We start from the raw sequence: 14,492 nt of genomic DNA, 5'->3' as shown, positions 1-14,492 counted from the left end.
GTCCTTCTATCATCACAACCAGCCTGCAGGGCTGGGGTGAGATGAAGTCAGAGAGAGAACTTTTGTGTTTACAAACAAGATGGAAACCTGCAGATCTGAGGGATGAGCTGTGGGAATTCGCTGTGGGAATTCACTGTGGAAAGGGGAGGGACCTGAAAGGGATGGGCATAAGTGAGTAAGTATTTCAGGCAGTTCAGCTGGCAAAGGTAGTTCTGGGTGTTTACTGTAGTCAGGGTATATAGCACCCAGGAGGCCGAGTTAGGGAGATCAGTGAGGGTTTGACCAAGTCTGGTCTTTAACAAGACCAGCCAGGGTTACATAGCAAGCCTTGTCTAGACTATGTGAGACCACTTGTCGGTGTCAGACATACGGCTTCGTAACCCTTTGAGATGGTTGGAAAATACAGGGCTTGGGGTAGGGAACCAAGGAAAGGAACTGGAGATTACAATGAGGAAGGTGGTGCATTAATCTAGAAACAGGCTTGGAAGAGTTAGAACTTGGTAAGCATTGAGATTTGGTGAATGCCAGGAGGAAAACTCAGCTGCATCACCAGGAATGGCCAGCAGAGGGCGCTGCCGCCCAACACACGCAGGCCAAGAGCAGGACTTCCCAGGCCAGCAACAGTGAGGATCCCTCTGCCTTCTAGTGTAAACTGAAGCTAAGGAAGGAGAGTGTCTATAGAGTCCTACCCCATAGCTCACCTTGCATTTTCCTCTTCTTTAGAAAGCCCTCTTCCTATTACTGCAGGACCTCTCTAAACACTGGGAGCAGTAACTGGTTACACATTTGTATTCCCTGGAGGAGGTACTCCAAGAACAGGGGCCAAGGTCTTGTTTGCAGTGCTCAGAGTCCCTAGCAGGATGATGGGGAACAGAGTGGGCAGCCAGCACTTGCAGCATCCAGGCTAGACCTTAGGAGTGTGGTTGGGCAATACAACCTGGGATGGGCCTGAACCAGCACGGTCTCTTTCTCTTTCTTACAAGATGCACAAGGAGCATCTGGGTTATATCAAGTACAGAACCACTCTGTTTAAATGAATGAGTGAGGAATTTCATTTTCCCTTTGAAGGCCTCCCATCCCAATTAAAGGCCAACTGCAGTAACACTTCAGTAACAGGTTTCAACCCTGCTTCCTTCCTGATAAGAGGTGCCATGTCATTTATTGAAAGAAAACAAAACAGGGTAAACATCTCTTAATAAGTGCAGTTTGCTAAAGTCCGGTTAGAACATTCAGGCAAAGGGGAAATGAGACTAATCAAAAGGACCACTGTAAAACTCTGGAGGTCTGGCACATGGAGGAGCAATGGAGGTGGTGATGGAGGAGGAACTTTAGGGTCTACAAGAAGCTGGCCCCGCCCCCACCTTCCCTTCACCCTCTCCCCCGCTTAAGCCCACCAGAAACTACCAAGACTCCTGGAGTAAAAGGTTTCAAGTTCAATAGTCACACTCTCTCCAAGTACAAAAGCAGTTACAATCCAACTGAACAGACGCTGTGTGCAGAGTTACAGGAAACTGACATCATATAAAAAGGTAGGTTAAAGGTGATTTTGTTGTTTGTTTCGAGGGTGTGGCTCTTCCTCGGTTACCTGAACTCAGCAAAGAAATGGTTATTTGATGAAGTATCAACGGCTGACCCACAGTAAAAACAGACAAATTCTAAAAATTAAAAAAAAAAAAAAGCATAATTACCAAAAAAAAGTCACTGCTTCCTCCCTCTGCATTTTGCTTCTTAAACTTTTTTTTTTTTTTTTAAGGTTTTTGAAATTTTTTTTAAATCCCGAAAAGTAGACAGTAAAACAGCTCCTGGAAGAATTTACAACCAACTGCATGAGAGTCTGGGAAGCCAAGGGGCTAAAAAGCAGAGTAGGGAGGGGCAGACAGGCATCCTCCCCAGTCACTGTGGGCTCACTGGGTAACCAAGGGAGGGATTCTTTAGTTAAAAAGGCAGGGAGAGGAGGAAGTGGAGGGGACAAAGATAAAAGAAAAGGTCACTGTTGCCTGTTTGAATCCAGAGAGGAAAATGCCTGGCTGTATGAAGGGAGAAGCCCCTCTGGAAGAAGTGGGCTAGAGAGAGGCAGCCCCGGGATAACTCCGTCCCCAGCACCACAGGACTCAGAGGGGAAAGGGGCCAAGGCAGGTGCTCGTGGAAGCAGCCAGCATGAGCCTCTGGAGGCTCCAGCACCTGCTACTGTGTGCTTGCGCCCCCCTGCGTGCTGCCCGAGTAGCCTCCGTAGTCGTAGTTCCCGTAGTAAGGTGGCCACTGGCTCTGGTTCTGATAGTACTGGCTCCACTGCTGGGCATACTGGGGAGAGAGCAAGAACACCAGGTCATTTCTTCACACTCCAGACCACGCCTTCTCTCCTTCTGTGGTCCACCCTCAACACATGGGTCCTCTGACAGAAACCAAAGTGCTTTGGGTGTCTTGATGTCACATGAATGGGAAAGCAGGAAATGCAGTCCCGGTCTTGTGGCTTATAGGCTGTCCTTTTCAGGTGTGGTAACTTCAGCACCAACTTGGAATAGAACCTGGCACCCCTTGGCCACGCTGGAGGCCTAGCTCAGCTAGGTAAGTTTGCTGCACTGGGGGCCAGGGCTACACAGTGGTTATTCATCAGCCAGTAAAAACCAGTTTACCAAAAGCTTGAGACAAGCAGCTGCCCATGTCTTAGGAATAGGCAAGAACCCAAATCTGAATGCACGCCCAAGAATGTTCCCAGAAGTTTTACTGGAAGGCCCATTTTGCACTTACCTGCTGATACTGGTTATAGCTGGGCTGAGGGTAGGTCTGGGCAGTGGGGGGTGGTGGTGGGGTATAGGGGGCAGGATTGTAGGGGCCATAGCTCCCATAGTTGTAGGCAGGTGGCGGTGGAGGTGGAGGTGGTGGGGCTGTGTAGCCCTGGGTGTATCCTCCTTGGTTGTAGGGCGGCTGGCTGTAACTCGGCTGAGTAGAGAAAGACAGAGACAGACATGAGACAGACAGCACACCCTGGCATGGACACAGCTGGCCCCAGGCTTGGGCTCTGAAGCCCGCGGGCAGCAGCGCACATGGCATTTCGAAGACCTGGTTCACAGTCTACAAAACAACCTCAGCTCCGTCACACTCTTGGTGTGCTGTGGAAGTTTAATAAGTCTGTGTGCACAAAGTGCTGGGCACCAAGGAAATGGCTGTGGCCACTTTGAGAGATGCCGAGAAAAGCAGTGGTGACAAGTTGTCAAGAGCTTCTCATGCACAGGGTGGGTCAGTAACCCATTCCATCTCATCAGCAAGGCTGACATCTCCACTAGCTCTATTTGACAGGGATGGGAACTGAGGCCAGGGCTGGGGAGGTAGCTCAGCAGTTAAGAGTCCTGACTGCTCTTGCAAAGGATCCAGGTTGACAGCACCCACACAGTGACTCACAACTGTCTATAACTCTAGTTTCAAGGAACCCAATATCCTCTTTTGACCTCTGCAGGCAAAGCACACAGACTGGGGCACATACAAAACCCATATAAACAAACATACATAAAGTAAATTTAAAAAATAATGAACCCTTAAAAAAAAAGTCTAAGCAAGGTTGTTGGGCTAAGGCCACACTATTAGAATGACTAACCCAGGTCTGCCCAGTCCCAGAGGCTTCATTAAGCTACAGTACCCATTACCTCACAGCAACTTCACAAGTGATTTCTAGTAATGTTTCTGTTCTTTATGTGGAAACAAGGACCAGAGGGGTCAAGCTGACAGCCCCAGGTACAAAGTTGGGTTCTGTTGGGGTTAGGCTCTGAACTTAAGTCTTGCCAAACTCCTAGTCTAGGAAATGTGCTGGCTAAGTGGCACCTAGGAGCACTCATCTGTCTCCTGACAGCTGTTCCCAGCTGCTCCCTGACATGTAAAAGGTACTGAGATGGTTGTGAAAGAAAAGAGATGGCCTCAGTTTACCAGAGCCCAGGCCTCCTAAGAAATGGAACAGGGTCTGGAGCCACTGAGGGACAAGGTCCTTATCTACTTTTGGACCTCAGCTTCCCATAATGGGCAAAAGGTGACTCCACTTAGTGCTTTCTTATAGACCCAATGAGGCCAGTGACAGAGCTAAAAGACATGGCCTTGCTGATGGGAGTCAATGCTTGCAGATACCTCCAGCTGTGGGGGAGAAGGGGAAAATCTAGCCATGTCTAGTTTTAACACAGCTGAACAGCTAGCTGCAAGGGAAAAAAGGACAGGCTGCAGGAAGAGTGCAGACCAGTGGCCTCATACTGTGGTGATAGCTCAGACCTGGCCCCTCTCCTGTGCACAAGTGCATATGTATGTAAGCACACACACGGCCTCACCTGTGGAGGGCTGTAGCTGCTCACTGTAGGGGTGCTGGTATTGGCGCTGGAGCCAGGGATGTTGCTGTTTTTGTTGTAGCTGCTGGCTCCCGGAGGGTTCCGAGCAGGGCTATAGCTAGGTGGTGGAGGTGGTTGCTGAGGTGGTGGCTGTGGTGGTGGTGGCTGTTGTGGTGGTGGCTGTTGCTGAGGAGCCCGGTTATAGCTGCCTCGGTTGTTGGAGTTGTTGTTATCCCGGTTGTTGTTACCCCAGCGGTTCTGGTTGTAGCCACCACCTCCGCTGCGGTTGAAACCTACATTGGAAAATCCATATGTATAAGAAAACTCAGCATTGCTGGCTAATGCCCAAGGTTGAGCTCAATAATGCAAGCAAATGCAGGTACTTCATTTGTGCTTCCCCCAAGCCCTTGGCACACTCCCTTGTCCCTGCCCTGACACAACACCTAGAGTCATTATTTGCAGACAGGCCTGTGTTTTCCAGTGGACTATGAGTAGGCAAAGCACAGGTGACTAAGATGTGTCCAGTTCTCTGTAACCGTCCCACAAATTAGAAAGGTATTCAGGAACAATGCTAAGCTAGTCAGCTACAGTCCAACAGGTTAGGCCGAGTGGCCTCTCCTGAGCCTTTGTACAACTGTTTCTTGAATCTGTACCCTCCTCACACCAAAAGCAGGATCCACAGGGACCCTTCCTGAGTTGCTTGTCAACATGAAGGTTAATTTGGTGTCATGAGGTCACAACATCCTTGGTCACTGAAGAAGGGTCTAGGACATGTCTGATACATAGTTTTAAAGGTTTGTTTGAAAGACATTATTTGGTGTGTGTTAAGAGGGGATTAGATAGCCGAGAGCAAGAGTTACAGGCAGCTGTAAGCAGCTCAGTGTGGTTGCTGAGAACCAAACTTAAACTCTGAAGGAGCAAAGAGTGCTTTTAACTGCACCTTTGTTAATTTATGATCGATCACACGATTACTTCAGACACCATACCACTTATTAAGAATCTGGATTTTAGGGGGCTTGAGAGATGGCTCAGTGATTAAGAGCACTGACTGCTCTTCCAGAGGTCCTGAATTCAATTCCCAGCAACCACATGGTGGCTCACAGCCATCTGTAATGGGATCCGATGCCCTCTTTTAGTGTGTCTGAAGACAGCAACAGTGGACTCATATAAATGAATTAAAAAAAAAAAAAAGAATCTGGATTCTAAAAACAGTCCTAATATTTGCCCTTGTGAGATCTACAGATAGATCCCAAGGTTCCTCAAAGGAGCGTATGGTCAGATAGGGAAAGGCTAACAAAGAGTGCTAGCTATCCTATGCAAATAGGAGGTTGGAGACCAGGCAGTGGGAAGGCCCCTGAGGCTGCAGAATAGTAGTAACTCCCACCAACCAGTGCCCACAGCTGGGCCTTAGAAAATGCATGGCTGGAGAAGGTAAAGGTCTCACACCTCCTCGGTAGTTGCCTCCTCCGCCACCACTGCCACCACCACCTCCGCGGTTCTGGAAGCCTCCTCTGTTGCCTCCAGGAGGGCCTCGGTTGTCATAACGCTGGAAACTGCCGCCACCCCCACGGCCTCGGAAGCCACCACCTCTGTTGTCAAAGCGCTTTTCAGGGGGTGGGCCGGCCTTCCGGCCTTCCTCGTTATACTGCCTCACCAGCTTGTCTGCTTCCTCTCGCTGGAGCTCAATGAACAGAACCTCATCCAGGAAGTCCCCAACATCAGGCAAAGTAAAGTTAGCTACGAGGAAGTAAACAATGAGAGCAGGTCAACACCACCTCTGATGCCTGGTTTGCTTCACCTCAAAATATTGGTTCATCAGACAGAGTAGGAAGGTTGAAGGAATGAGGTAGTGATCAAGACAGAGGTTAAGATGGGACACCAACTGCTTGGTGTAAACACTGGCATGGGCTAATAGAGACTCTTCCCCAAAGAGGAATTTGGGTCCTTCCAGTCTCACCTCAAGGTGCTTCAGAGGCAAGTGAAGCCACACCCCCTTTCTTCCCACTATGGAGTAAACTAAGGCTTGCCCAAGTGCTGGGTACCGGAGGCAGGAGATGGTATAGGCCTTTCAGCTTGGGCTCTACACATACTTTTTCTCATGACACCTATCCCCATCTAGCCTGAAAGTCCTTCCCCAGACTGGAAGCCTGTTCCCTCATATGTGGGTAACGGGAGACACAAAATAGAAACAAAGAACAGAACACAAAGGAATCACAAGGAGATGAGAGGGGCCAGAGTGAAGAGATCTTTGTCTTGAGGGTACTGTTGAGATGGCCCCTAACCACTCAGTTCCTACCTTTCATTTCTAAGACTGCATGATCCGGGACATCTTTTCCTTCTTCGTCAGTTCGCTTTATGGTGCGGTCTTTTAGGTCCTCATCAGTGGGACAGATCACAATAGCTTTCCTCTGGAAGCCTTCAAATGGTCTCATTTTCCGCCTCTGGGCTGACCCATAAACATTTGTCTAAGGTAGGCGAGAGATGGGACATTCAGAGCTGCCTCTCTTGCAGGGCATTGTGCAGGGAACAAACAAAAAGGTAAAATAGCAATCCTCCCAGAGAGACTCATAGCTTCTGTACTTTCTAAACTCATGTCCATCTCGGCAAATGAAGACACTTAGGAAACACAAAGAGGTTGGCTCCCAATCGCTGGGCTTTCCTTGTTAATCCAACTTGTTACTGGCACTGTAGTTTACAAATCCTTTCCCTGTTCTTAATGGATTATGTTTGCAGTAAAATATGCACTGCACAAGTATAAAGCTTAAGGAGGCCCCCGCTCCCCAGCCACCTAGCATCAGTTATACTAATACGAGCAGAATTCCACTACACACAGTCTTCTAAACTCATACTCTCCTGCTTCAGCCCCAGTGCCAAGATTACAGCTCTAAACTTTTTTATTTTAAATTTTTTTGAGACGTGTAGCCTTGGCTGTCTTGGAACTATGTAGACCAGGCCAGCCTTGAACTCACAGACAACCACCTGCCTTTGCCTCCTCAGTTGCTAGGATTAAAGATGTGTTCCACCATGCTCTGCTTCTTCTTCATGTGTTTCTTCTTCTAAACAGTCAATCGATGGAAAGAACATACCCCCGTAGTCCTGACCTATGCGAACTGCTTCTACTAATATGTTAAATCTTCTCCCCTGGTCCTCGAAAACACTGCTCTTGCCCACAAGTCTACTGAGGGAGACTGACAAGGTGGCAGTCTGTGCTTTTCCAAAGTGCAGTTGGCTACTGCTTTGCTTTTCTTCTTTGTGGCAGCAGCAGGCAGCTGCCTTCTGGGCAGGTGCTGGCAGAATACATGTAATAACCGAGGGCAGCAAGAACATCCGTGACCAATACCCCCATGTGCCAATCAAGTCCTTTGCCAGGCTGGGTAGGATGCGATGGGAGGATGAACACAAAGTAAGACAAAGACTGAGTGGTAGCTCTGGGGCAGGAAATGCCTTGAAAAGAGGTGTAACTTGGCAGACCAAGCAAGGTTCTATGTCAGAGCTCCAGCCTGTTACTCGTAAAATCAACTCAATGTGGATTTCCTGCATTTTAAGCCCTGTAAGGGTAAACAGTATTAAAGCTGCATGGCCACCACCGTGAAGACTGACTAAGTTTAAGTGAACTAAAGCTCTAGGCTCAGGCCCACTTCCGGCACTAAACATGCAGGAGCCACTATCAATAACGGTTGTCACTGGTTGGGTTGCTGGGGATATTTATTCCATGATGTTGACTTGAAGCAGCCCAGGCCAAAGTGAAAGGTTAAGCTACAGAGACCTTCCAAATCAAAAGACAAGAGAGGCACTGCAGAAAGAGCCAAGAGCACAGGCTTTGGGGAAGAAGCTTTGTGATGAAATCTCAGTTGTGTTATTTAGAATCTGGCAGTTTGTAGTCAAGTCCTCTAATTAGTCTGAGCCTCAAGTTGCATTTGAGAGATGAGGATCACATCACCCTCCCTTCGTCTCTGGTAAGGATTTGCAGATGGGAGATTTTGTGCCATGCAGTGAGGAAAGTAGCCAGCACACAGGGTGGATCTCAACATATGGTGAGCAGGCCCAACAGTGTTCTAAGAGAGGCTTCCCAATGCAAACACCAGGATAGACTCAGCCCAAGGAAGATATGACACAAGGGATCTTTTCCAGAATGGCAGGGGCTGGGGTGCCATCAGTCTGGTGGGAGAGCCAAGCTGTGGGTAGAGCCGTTCTGGTCCTAAACTAACTACCAGGCTCAGCCCACATTGTCAGATTAAACACTTCCCTACTCTCAGAATTTCCTGTAGGAAGCACAGCAGAAGGGTGAACGGCTTACACCTACATACTGTGTATGGCCTTGCCTAACAAAGGGTTTTTTTTTTTTTTAAAGATTTATTTTATTCATATGAGTGCACTGTAGCTATCTTCAGACACACCAGAAGAGGGCGTCGAATCCCATTACAGAGGGTTGTGAACCACCATGTGGTTGCTGGGAATTGAAATCAGGGCCTCAGGAAGAGCAGTCAGTGCTCTTAACCACTGAGCCATCTCTCCAGCCCGTAACAAAGGGTTTTAAGAAACAGGTTATAGTTTCTGGGCAGAGCTAGGTTCTTGCTATTGTAGTCCTCTTCAGCACCTTTCCTCACCTTTCCTAAAAGTCAAACATTTGGCTTCCTTCATCAAAACTGTTAAGTTTCCTCCTGACATAAAAGCCAGAGTGAATGGTTGGCATCAGGGTGACCGTAGCCCTATCTGCTGGTAAGTTGGTCCACTCTATCTAGTGCCACAAGTGATCCTGTTTTTATTCTTCTAACCTGTGAGGGCACAGAGAAACACATTCTGGTCATCTGCTATAGTACACTTGCCCTGTCAAAGTTCCAATGAGGAATAGAGAAAAGAAGTAACCTTGGCAAAAGGACCGATCTTTGTAGCTTTACAAGATGGAGGGATGAGGGCAGAGTAGACTGGACTTACAAGTGGCTAACCTTTGTCTGGGATGGTATTTGACTTTCTGAGAAGCCAGGTCTGGAGTATATCTCCCTTGCTGCTTCCTGGGCTAGGGGAAGGAAAGAGGAGCCATGCAAAGGCTTGGCTTTCCTAGAGGAAAGGGAATGGACTCCTGGTGACTGTTACCACAGCAAACACAATGAGGTCAGAGCCCTGGGGCGAGCCCTGCACTCTGTGGTCTCTGGGGGGGTCCTGTGGCTATTGCTAGGAGACAAGAACAACAGCACAGTCAGCTTTTCCAGACATAGACTGAACACCCAGCTCCTGCTCCTTCAGTTCCACAGTGCTTGAGGATGTCAGCTCTAAGAGAATGGCCTGTGTTCTTAGGCTCCAGACCACTTCTAATCCCAGAAAGTGAGCAGAAGGAAGGTGGTAGAATTGGGGTTCTTAGATATGGTGCTTGCTAAGTCTCATATGGGACAGACTGAGGCATGAGGACACAGCAGACACAGATGGGCACCTTTGCTGATATTCTGAGTTCTTTCCAAAGGCCTACTGTCTGATCTGTCTGTTCTTTCTTGTCATTTGCCAACAGGGCCAGTCTGGCAGCAGAAGAAACTTGGCTGAGTCCCAGAGGAGCACATCTGGCAAGGAAAGCTTGCTTTGGATTGAGTGAGGTGAATCCCAGTGGAAGGAAGTACACAGGAAGGAAGAGAACTGGTCTGAGTGCCAGGAATGAAGCAGGCTTGAGGCTCTGGGGACAGTGGGGGGTGGAGGAAAGAAAATTCCCTCCAGAGCCTGCTAACAAGAGACCATTTATTTTGGGGCCCGACTCCTGCCCTAGGTTTCAGGAATAATGATGATGATGATGATGATGATGATGATGATGGTGGTGATGATGATGTGGCACCTGCTAACAGGGATGAGAATGGAACTAGAACCCAAAGACTTTTTTGTTTTATTTTGAATCAGGGTCTCACAAAATAGCCCTGGCTGGCCTGGAACTCAACTCGGAGATCATCCTGCTTCTGTCTCCTGAGTGCTGTCATCATGTATGCATCATCATGCTCAGTTAGGACCCAAGTTTTGAATGTGAGGCCAAGTAAGCAAGGTTGTATGCAGCCAACTGACTGACCAATGCTCTGCCTGGCCTAGGCCTTGACACACCTCTAAGAGGGTCCTATAGACTATAGCCCCCAGCTCTAGATGGTCTGGGCAACTTTGTGGTCTCTTAGAACACACAGTTCCTGTTGAACACCCTGCTTTGAGGCCTGGCAAGGCAGAATCTTGGTTGCCCAGCCTCAGCAGGGTTTTACGTCTGAAGCTGACACATATATAATAGGTACAGACAGGGAAAATGACCTAGGCTAATATTCTGCAACTACGGGGACACAGCATGCAGTGCTAGTCTCTTTAGAGATCTTCCCTGACCATGAGACAGCTATGAATTATCAATGTAATCCTCACAGCCACAGTAATGGTGTGGTAATGTCAAGATCTGCTCTAAACCTTTGCCTACATTCACAAAACAAATTTCTCATAATTTAAATTTTCTGAAACACACCTTTTGGGGTTTAGGCTAAAATAAGAAAAGCCGCTGGCTTAAAAGCCCTTTGTTGGCCGCACTGACCTGGCTTCAGCTCCTGGCTCTAGCCTTGGGTTAACTAGAGAACTGTGCTCTTTACTTTGGAGGGCAGGAGCCTTTGCATTATGGTTGGCCTGGATCATATGGTCTGATCTGCAGCCCCTCTGCAAGGTCAGCAGGTTGGAGACCACAGGCGATCTGTGCAGCCCAGTCCTGACTCCAGCTGCAAACAAGGCTGCAGCAGCTCTACTTTGTGCCTGGCTGGACCGCAGGACAGAAATGGTCCATGGCATGCTCTCACCGTGACTTCCATTGTTGGGTTAATTTGGCCAGCAAGATGAGTAAAGGATCTGAAAGAGGAACCTAAGGGTATTAATTAACATCGTTGCTAAGCCTCTTAGAACATTAAGTCCGATGGGGTACAGACAGACTAAAATTCCAAACGGTCTAACTAGGAGAACAGGGGAGTAGTGAAGATACAGCTTGATTGGGAGAATGCTTATCCAGCACAAGTAAGGTCCTAGACTGGATTACTAGTACAAGAAACCAAGCCAAGTATCTCCAGAGAGAAGGCTGAGTAGTAGATCCCTTACTGTCAGGGCTAAATTAAAGGAAAACCACATATTGTCGCCAACTGGTTTGTGTAGGATCTTCAATTCATGTGACGACAACATGGTTCCTGGGGATTTCCTTCCCATATGGCAGCCACCAATGCTAGCTATCAGCTCCCTTTTCATCCGGCTTTTAAAGTCATGTGCTAAATAAATACTCAGTGCCACACACGGAAGACACTTCAACCAGGTTACACGATGGGGCTTTACAGGGTCTGTCTGTCTGCTTACAGATTCCTAAGAAAGGATGCATGTAAGGCTGAAACACAGAACCTGAGACCAGTAAACACTCTCTGCTGCTACTCAATGAGCCTACACAACAAATGCCAATACAACGCTGTGTAGGCAACAAACACGTGGAACTCATCAGTGACAGGGATTCTAAGCTCTATGCAGGCCACTCATTCTTTTGACAATGCTGAAAACCATACATGGTGTTTTTACTCCAATTCAAACCTGACCAACCTAACTGAAATGCAAGCATGTGCTCCCCACTCGTGGGAATGTGCCCAGAGAAGCTAGAGCACTTTCATTCTGCAGAGTACATAATACCCACACTACTTGTTCTGAACTAGGTCCTATGGAGGGAAGGGTGAGCGGCCTTAGGCAAACTAGGATGCCGAGAGTCACACTATAAAGTTGGTTGCTCACAAATGCCTAACTAGCAAGTAGCAGAGTTAAGGGTTCAAGCCTGTCTTTGGCTCTTGCGGCTGGAAAAATAGCTCAGTGGTTAAGAGCACTAGCTACTTTTCCAGAAGACCACTCCCAGAACTCACATGGCAGCTTATAAAACTGTAACTCCAGGTCCAAAGATCTGATGCCCTCTTCTGGCTTCTGTGAAGCAGGCACAAATGTAGTACACTGATATGCAGGCAAAACACAAAAACCTACACACATAAAGAGATCTATGTCTCTTTCATTTGGTTATGTGACTCTTGCATAGAAATGAATGAGCCAGTAGGTCTGGGTCATGACCCAAAACCCCAGCACAGACAGGACTTAGAAAGTGGTAGAAAGGGTCTACTGCTACCATCATGTATGGTGTATCCTGACCAGCACAGCTGCCACAGAGCATTATGGAGAAATGAGAAAAGGGCTGGAGGGGAATTCCTGTACAATGACCACTCTCTTCCCCTCTGCCAAGGACCACCGGCTCCAAGTACCTGATCTAGGATATAGTTCCGTTTCTTGCGGGCAGCGATCTGAATAAGACGGTTGAGGCACTGAGTGGCCTGCTGGATCAGGACATCCCAGCGGCCAGCATAGTTCCGCTGCCGACGCAGGCCCATTACCTGTGAATAATAGGTAATGAAAGGTGAGTAGAGCCTTGGGTACAGGATAGCACCCAGAGGCTGGGAGGTGAGTAAGGTGAACTCAAGGCCATCCTTACCCGCATCTTATCCATGATGGCATTGGTACCCAGAATGTTGTACTTCTTGGAAGGGTTGGAGGCTGCGTGTTTGATGGCCCATGTGGTCTTGCCGGCAGCAGGCAGGCCTACCATCATCAGAATCTACAAGAATAGGACAGGGAAGGGGTGCTGTGAAACAGCAGCAGCATGTGGCATGGTGGCATAGTACCACCCTGGCTTGATGGTGCCCATGATGATGATTCTGAACCTCCTGGTTGCCTCTGGAAAATGGAAGTAATAGTATCTATCTCAGTGTTGCTGTTGGGAGTCAAAGACATAAGTCTTGTCAGATTCTGAGTCTACGGTCTGGCACAGGCAAGCACCAAGTCAAGTCCCACCAACAGCAGTTACAGAAGATGAAGTGGCCACTGGCAAGGAAGACCTGTGGCTTGGGATTGAACCATGGACAGGTGTGAGAAACGGTAGTCTTAAGAGTCTGAAATGGGGGGTTGGGGATTTAGCTCAGCGGTAGAGCGCTTGCCTAGCGAAAGGTCCTGGGTTCGGTCCCCAGCTCCAAAAAAAAAACAAAAAAAAAAAAAAAAAAAAAAAAAAGAGTCTGAAATGGGAACTAAGGTATGCTGCCCACAAGGTCATGAATTCCACTTGAGCATCATATTTAGAATCCAACAAATACTACATGTAGCCTAAATATACAATAAAGGGAACGAGTCTTTTTTAAAGCCATTAAAATGTTACAAGTCAGATGTGGAGAAACACACTTATAGTCTCAGTAACCCGGGAGCTGAAGCACCAAGAAAACTGGAGTTTAGGGAGTCTAAGGCCCACCTGAGTGACATAGTTAGACTGTCTCAAAAAAGGTATAAAGGCAGGTTTTCCTGCAGTGGGACGCAGACCACAGAGTAATGTTAACCATAAAAGGACAGATAGCAAATGCTTGTCATAAGATCTCAATTATAGGTGGAAAATGTCACAAACGCAATAAATTCCAAAAGCTTCAGATAAACTTAAGACTTCTATATATTTCTTAATTTCTGAAACAAACACAAACTGTTTATGAGAAATATATATTTTAAGAAATTAGTAACAATTACATCATCTGGAAGGTCAGGGTAGAAATGCTATGAATTTAAGGCCAGCCTGGGCTACAGAGATCACAGTTCATTAAAAACAAACAAGAACAAAAACAAAGGTTGTCTATAAGGGTATGGAAGGAGCCAAAAGCCAACTGTTATGCCCATAGCCCTAAGCAGGAGGGTGGGACTTTTTTTTTTTTTTAATTTTCTATTTTTTTTTCTTTATTAACTTGAGTATTTCTTATTTACATTTCGATTGTTATTTCCTTTCCCGGTTTCCAGGCCAACATCCCCCTAGCCCTTCCCCCTCCCCTTCTACATGGGTGTTCCCCTCCCCATCCTCCCCCCATTGCTGCCCAGGGTCAGTCCATGTGTAGTCTTTGGGTAGTGGCTTAGTGAGGGTGGGACTTCTTAGCGTCTCCAAGAACCCTGGGCAGCAGAGGGCACTGCAATCCTACACTGCTGTGAGGAAGCCTCTTTCCCCTAGAGTCAGGCCTCACTTGCTCAAGAGCAGTGTGGTCACTGTCCTTTGGAACTTCACACTCAAAGCAGCTTTTCAACTCCAATCTCAACCAAGGAGCTGGGACACAGAAGCCACCCACTTAGGTGTCTGTCCCTTTCACCATGGACAAACTGTTT

At 47.7% G+C, this 14,492-nt stretch overlaps 1 protein-coding gene across 4 annotated transcripts in view; it reads right to left on the bottom strand.

Annotated features, from left to right (window-relative positions):
• Window positions 1-1,129: 1,129 nt before the first annotated feature.
• The window catches only part of Hnrnpul1 (heterogeneous nuclear ribonucleoprotein U like 1), a 35,118-nt gene continuing 21,755 nt past the window's right edge, over window positions 1,130-14,492 (bottom strand). For all 4 annotated transcript variants that reach the window (XM_032894152.1, XM_032894149.1, XM_032894150.1 and 1 more), the window contains exons 9-15: window positions 12,799-12,921; window positions 12,572-12,700; window positions 6,601-6,769; window positions 5,751-6,041; window positions 4,308-4,597; window positions 2,749-2,940; window positions 1,130-2,301 (exon numbers count right to left, since the gene is read on the bottom strand). In XM_032894152.1, the coding sequence (XP_032750043.1) occupies window positions 2,185-2,301; window positions 2,749-2,940; window positions 4,308-4,597; window positions 5,751-6,041; window positions 6,601-6,769; window positions 12,572-12,700; window positions 12,799-12,921 (1,311 nt within the window). In that variant the 3' untranslated portion in view covers window positions 1,130-2,184. The remainder of the gene's footprint in view (window positions 2,302-2,748; window positions 2,941-4,307; window positions 4,598-5,750; window positions 6,042-6,600; window positions 6,770-12,571; window positions 12,701-12,798; window positions 12,922-14,492) is intronic.

Source organism: Rattus rattus, chromosome 2, assembly GCF_011064425.1.
Source record: "Rattus rattus isolate New Zealand chromosome 2, Rrattus_CSIRO_v1, whole genome shotgun sequence".
NCBI classification, from domain to species: domain Eukaryota; kingdom Metazoa; phylum Chordata; class Mammalia; order Rodentia; family Muridae; genus Rattus; species Rattus rattus.
This window is presented reverse-complemented; position numbering and strand designations above follow the sequence as displayed.